Source organism: Mus pahari, chromosome 3 (genome assembly GCF_900095145.1).
Source record: "Mus pahari chromosome 3, PAHARI_EIJ_v1.1, whole genome shotgun sequence".
Taxonomy (NCBI): Eukaryota; Metazoa; Chordata; class Mammalia; order Rodentia; family Muridae; genus Mus; species Mus pahari.
Genome location: NC_034592.1, coordinates 135588388 through 135595012, shown reverse-complemented (window position 1 = coordinate 135595012; position 6625 = coordinate 135588388). Strand labels below are relative to the sequence as shown.

The 6625-nt window shown below is 46.9% G+C and overlaps 1 protein-coding gene across 1 annotated transcript in view; it reads left to right on the top strand.

Annotated features, from left to right (window-relative positions):
- The window catches only part of Plagl2 (PLAG1 like zinc finger 2), a 13701-nt gene extending 7076 nt beyond the window's left edge, over positions 1-6625 (top strand). The window contains exon 3 of the mRNA XM_021193145.2: positions 1688-6625. Coding sequence (XP_021048804.1) covers positions 1688-2918 — 1231 coding nt within the window. The 3' untranslated portion in view covers positions 2919-6625. The remainder of the gene's footprint in view (positions 1-1687) is intronic.

Sequence of the window (6625 nt, the reverse complement as noted above, 5' to 3'; positions counted from 1 at the left end):
TTTTAGTTTTTCAAGACAGGGTTTCTCTGTGTAGCCCTGGCTGTCCTGGAACTCACTGTGTAGACCAGGCTGGCCTGGAACTTAGAAATCCGCCTGCCTCTGCCTCCCATGTGCTGGGATTAAAGGCGTGCGCCACCACGCCCGGCCTTTTTGGACTTTCTTAGTGGTGGTCTGAGTACCAGTGGGAAACTGCCAGAAAATTCCTGGTCCAAGAGGCAAGAATTCTGACAGAATTTACTTGTGATCTTTGTTAAGTTCCTGAACTTATTTGAGTCTTTTTTTTTTTTTTAACCTGCAAAATGAAGAAAACGATGGATTTCTTTAGCACTACCTTTCACAGGATGCCATCCTGTTGGCATGTCACAGGAGGTTGATAATAACCCTCATAAACATGAATACACACATAACACAACATGATTCTGTGCTATGAGGGGTCAGTGTTTAAATACAGTGTCAGCCACTGACTGAATGGGTAGGGCTACCTGATGCTTCCTGCCCTTAACTAGAGAACAAGATTTATAACAGGTCACCCACAGCTTGGCAAATAGTGGGCCTTAAGGTCTTGGTGAGTTGATTCTGAATGTATATGGAGCTATGAAGCCAGTTCCTGGGCTCCGAGCTGCTTTCCAACCAAACAGGAGCATTCACTAACAATAACTAACAGTAAGAACTAAGCAGTTGAAATCATACAAATGGGCCTGCAGTGAAAGATGCATTGTCCTCACACCCAACGCTGCTGTTCCTTTCCCAAAGGTGGATTCATTTTTTGTGAATCCTGTAGACATTCAAATGTGTATTCTCCTTTTGGTTTTCAAAAGGGATTGTATTACATGCACTGTTGAACTTCCTTTTTGACTTGGCCTTGTATATCTTGGGAACTTGTTCCAGATCAGGAAGTTTACATACATTTCGTATTTCACTTTTCCCTTTATTGTATCATTTAAAAAAAATTAAATGTAAACTTTTGAAGAGGAAATCATGCACATGAGTCAGAATTCAAAAGGTATTAAAAGGCTCATAATGAAAGTTTTCCATCAAGTCCATTAATAAGCTATTCAGTTCTCCCCCACCCCCTCAGGTTTCCAGTGATGTCAGGTTCTTATTTGTAAGCACACAGAAGCAAACATTTTTATGTAGAGAATACCATTCTTTGTATATTCTTCCTTTTTCCTCTTTATGTCTCTAAGAAGCTTATTCTTTGAAGGTGCATATAAAGCCCACCTTTTAAATACTGGAGTCATATTACAGACTTAGCAATTATATAACCAGTTCCTATTAGTAAATTTAGATGGTTCATAATTTTTTTGCTACTAAGACCAGTGCTGCTGCTGGGCAGTGGTGACACACACCTTTAATCCCAGCACTTGAGAGGCAGAGGCAGGCAGATTTCTGAGTTCAAGGCCAGCCTGGAATACATACAGAGTGAGTTCCAGGACAGCCAGGGTTACACAGAAACCCTGTCTCAAAAAACCAACAAAAACAAAAACGGCTAGCACTGCCAAGTATAACAGTACATATATGATTTTAAAGAGATATTGATAGAATATCACTAATACAGTATTCTGTTGCATTGCTTTATTGAAGATTTCATATGTAGTTTCCTGTTAATAAACATTTGGTTGTCTAGTTAGCCCTTTTAAACTTCCCCTCTTTTAGCTTTTTCTCCATGTTACATCCCTACCCACAGGCACATGGCCACCCACTCAGCCCAGAAACCCCACCAGTGTATGTACTGTGACAAGATGTTTCACCGAAAGGACCATCTGCGGAACCACTTGCAGACCCATGACCCCAACAAAGAGGCCCTCCACTGCTCTGAGTGTGGTAAGAATTATAATACAAAGCTGGGATACCGTCGTCACCTGGCCATGCATGCTGCCAGCAGTGGTGATCTCAGCTGCAAGGTGTGCCTGCAGACCTTTGAGAGTACCCAGGCCCTATTGGAGCACCTGAAGGCTCACTCACGCCGGGTAGCAGGAGGTGCTAAGGAGAAGAAGCACCCCTGTGACCACTGTGACCGGCGGTTCTATACTCGGAAGGATGTTCGACGGCACCTAGTGGTGCACACAGGTCGTAAGGACTTCCTGTGTCAGTACTGTGCCCAGAGATTTGGCCGCAAGGACCACCTGACACGCCATGTCAAGAAGAGCCACTCACAGGAACTGCTCAAGATCAAGACGGAGCCGGTGGATATGTTAGGCTTACTCAGCTGCAGCTCTACAGTCAGTGTAAAGGAGGAGCTGAGCCCTGTGCTCTGCATGGCCTCTCGGGACGTGATGGGGGCTAAGGCCTTTCCTGGCATGTTGCCCATGGGTATGTATGGTGCCCACATCCCTACCATGCCCAGTGCGGGCATGCCACACTCCCTAGTGCACAACACACTGCCCATGGGTATGAGTTACCCTCTGGAATCTTCTCCTATCTCCTCCTCAGCTCAGCTCCCTCCAAAATACCAGCTTGGATCTACCTCATACTTGCCCGACAAACTGCCCAAAGTGGAGGTGGATAGTTTTCTGGCAGAGCTTCCTGGAAGCCTGTCTCTCTCCTCGGCTGAACCTCAGCCCGCCTCACCTCAGCCGGCGGCAGCTGCAGCCCTCCTGGATGAAGCACTGCTTGCCAAGAGTCCCGCCAACCTCTCTGAGGCCCTCTGCGCTGCTAATGTGGACTTTTCCCACTTACTGGGCTTTCTTCCGCTCAACCTACCCCCATGTAACCCACCAGGGGCCACAGGAGGCTTGGTTATGGGTTACTCCCAAGCTGAGGCACAGCCTTTGCTCACCACTTTGCAGGCTCAGCCTCAAGATTCCGCTGGAGCTGGGGGACCCCTGAACTTTGGGCCTCTGCACTCCTTACCTCCTGTCTTCACCTCTGGCCTGAGTACCACCACCCTGCCTCGTTTCCACCAAGCATTCCAGTAGCCCCCATGAAGGTCCCCCAACTCAGTCTTTTGCTTCTGCCAGGGAGCCTAAGTACCCACCCCGTCCACCTCCCCCATGAAGGCAGCTGAGCTTTCAGAGCTGGGTTCAAAAAGAAAATTCTAGTGTCTATATGGAGCACTTGGTTTGGGGGTTCAGGCTCCTGGATCGATCTAGAGGGATCCTTGAACCCAGCCCCGTGAACAATCTATCATAGGACTTTCAGGTATTTTTACTTTTATTTTTTGATCTGAACTGGGAGCTATATTTAGCCCTCTGCCTCTCCAAAGCGTCAGAACCACCTTCAGTCTGGAGAAGGGGAAGCCTCTTGGAGACAGAGGGTTTCACCTTATATGACCTCAAGAGAAATAGCCTAAGAAGCCCGCCTTCTGGTCCCAATCTGCAGACCCTCCAGCAGTTGGCTGTTAAGTCCCTGTTAAGTCTCTTGACTATCACCTGCTTCCAGCTACCAGGCAAGAAAGAAGGCCTCTGTTCTCAGCCATCCCACCCCACACCACCCACAGCTCCCCTTCAGTCAGTGTTGTCTAGCAACGGTACCGTTTACACATTCACCTCCGACATACCATTTCACCTCCCTCGCCACACTGTTAGCCTTAGAGTGATTGCAGTGAGCACTGTTTACACACCGTGAACCCATTCCCACCAGTCCGTCTCAGTTGCCACCAGCCTGAACCACTTGGTACCTGGTGTTAACTGGAGCCCTGTTTACAAGGCGGAGTCGGGTCTTGCTGACTTCTCTTCACTTGAGGTCACATTTATCCCCCGTGGGGAAATAAACTGACTTTGGACTGCTTCAGTTTCTGCCATCTTCCATGACTGCTTCTATTCCTGCCTTCCATGGCAGTGTCCACAGGAGATAGGCAAGAAGATTGGAGCAGCTTTCTCACAGGTCTGCAATTTGGATTTTCTCCAAGTACATCATGACACCTTCGTCCTCCTGAACTGGAGAGGGGAAGAAATGAAAGGCATCCCATATCGACCATTTCCTCAGTCCCTGACCCCACCCTGGACATCATGAGCAGTTATTCGTCTTGGCAGGAGGGGTTCTGGGGTTCAGGCTGGATAGCAGAGGAGAGGGATGAGCCCTGCGTTTATTTCCCTTCTGCTCGTCCTTTTCCAGGACACAATGGAACTGTCAGAAGAAGAGTTTCTAGAAAGTTAGGATTGGGCAGATAGTTGAGTCCTAATGTATCAAATCAATGTTGCCTCTCATACCAAAATGTTCTTACCCACTGTCCTTCCCCCTTCTCTGCTTTGCAGTCCCCCATGGACTCTGGGCATGGTGCACTGTTGTCTTTGCTCTTCATTGAGGGCCTTCCACCCATCATGGTCCCCTCAGTCACACCTAGTGTCTAACAATGTGTCTTGCAAGAAATTACTAATTCTTCTGCTGACTTGGAGCTCGCTGCCACAGACAGCACAGCCCTTGCCCAGAAGCAGCTGAACAATTCCTAACCCATTTCATCTCGGTTCTGTATGGGTTTTTCCCATGCATGGAAGGGAGGCAGCTCAGGGACCACCATTGTGGAACCTTTTGAGACCTCTCTGATTCAGAAACACACTTCTACCTCTTTACTGTTAACTCCTACAGATGTAGCCAGCAGCCGGTACTGGTGTTAGTGGTGCCTTTTGCTGGCTTCTCCACTAGGGTTTCAGGACAGACTACCTAGGACCTGCCTCAATCCCCCACCAGTTCTTCCCTGCCCTTCTGTCTAGATTCACTTCAGTTTATTGTTGGGAACTGTGCAGGTCCAAGACCTGGACTCCTGCTTCAGCCCAGGCCAGTACTCCTTGTCTTCAGTTTAGCTCCCTGGCCCTTGTGTGGAAGCAATGTGGAGTGAATGAGCATATTTTGATTTAAGCAAGGTAGCTTGGAATACCTTTTTAAAAAACAACTGGATATAAATATGTCTGACAGGATTGGAATCAGACTATGTGATTTGCTTCTAAAGATTAGTTTCAATGAGTCCCAGGGACTAATTAAGGTTTATTTTTAAAAGCGTCTACCTTGGTACGCAACCATCTCCTGCATGCTATGCATGTTGTTGGGACTCGTATTACAGGAAATGGCATTGAGAATCCAAGTGGGACTCGCTGCTGCCATTCTCCTTGTGTTTGGTCTTCACTAGACCCCGGCCCCCCTCTACCCTTCTTACCACCCCCCTATAGCCTCAGTTTCAGAAGCCAGTAGCCTCCAGCCACAGAGTATAGTGTGGGCTGTTTGAGAAGACCTATCCTCCTGAGCTTCTCCTTCCCTTGGTGCTCACAGGCCAGCAGAGCACCAATTGTAGATCTTGTTCCCACCTCTAATCTTTCCTCCTTGTTCTTATGTATCCTTCAGTTTTTCCACTTTTCTCAGTGTCTTCAATCTAATGACTTTTCCTGTCACTGTGAACTTTGCTGGTTATCTGCCTTCAAGTTTTGGACCACAAACCACCCTGCAGCTTCTTAAACCTTTCCCCAACCTACCACCCAAAAGAGCCTTTTTGGCCAGTTGTTAAAAAGATAGGAATGATTTTATTCTGTACTTGGAGCCCAAACTCATTTAAGTACCCTTTATGAGGCCAAGAGAGCCAGAGGGGCATACGCCCAGGACAGGAGCCGTGGCATGTGGCACAGACCAATCGGGGACCAGAAAAGAATGATGTCCCTTTTCTTGCCATGTCCTTGAGCCTGTCAGTAATGAACTGGCTGCAAGGGGACAGCACCTCTCAGCCTGCACAGCAGCTTGTCAGAGTGGGGCTGTCCTGGGGCCAGAGACTAACATGCCCAGGTGGTGTCGGCTCAGAGGATCCTAGCACCGCCTTAAACAGGTGGGAGGCAGGGAGGGGCTCACCAGCCTGTCTTTTCCCCGACTTTACATGGTGTTTTGTTAATGCAAATCCGGGAAGCAGGTGTGATTGCTTTTTGCTCGTAGATATTGTCCTAAGTTGAAATCCCCTAAATCTCCCTTAGTAGCCTTTAAGTTCCCCATTCCCTTTTTGGTAGCTGTTTTCTCTACCCTTTCTCCACAATTAAAAAAACAAAAAACAGAAAAACAAACAAAAAAAAAGTTGTATTATACAGGATCAATATTTTGCTTTTTAACAAGGATATTTATGTAATAAGAAACTTTGCCTTAGGTAGGTGTTGGCCAGAAAAGTCCAGATTTCTCTGTGACCTCACCCTGGCCTCTCCTGGAGCTCTGAACCTGCTGTGGAAGGAAGTGGCTGTGACTTTAACCACTGGAGAGTGGAGTCTGTGGTGTGGGGAGGGTGTTCACTGTGTAATCTTGGGCTGTGTGGAGGAGTTGTTATCACCTTGCTTCAGATGTTACTTTGGCGTCCTCCACCAGCTCTCCATGCGTGCACCTCTGCATGTCCGGCACTAGAATCCCTGAACACTACTTCACACCTCCCCACTCCCAGTTGGTTGAAGCTCTGGAACCACTCTTTCTTAATGCCAGATTATTTAAAGAAAGAAAAATACAAGACAAAAACCTTCTAGCACTTTGTAAACACAGTGAATAACCTCTTGGAGTATTTTTGGCTTTATATAAAACAAGGTTTTTAATTGTAAAATATAAGTGCCATTAGAAAATGCACAGGGCATATCTTTGTTAAAGTAGATTTTTCAATGTTTTACAGAATTAATTTTCAAAAAAAAGTTTTTATAATGAAGTTGTTTATTAAAAACTTCTGAATGATGTG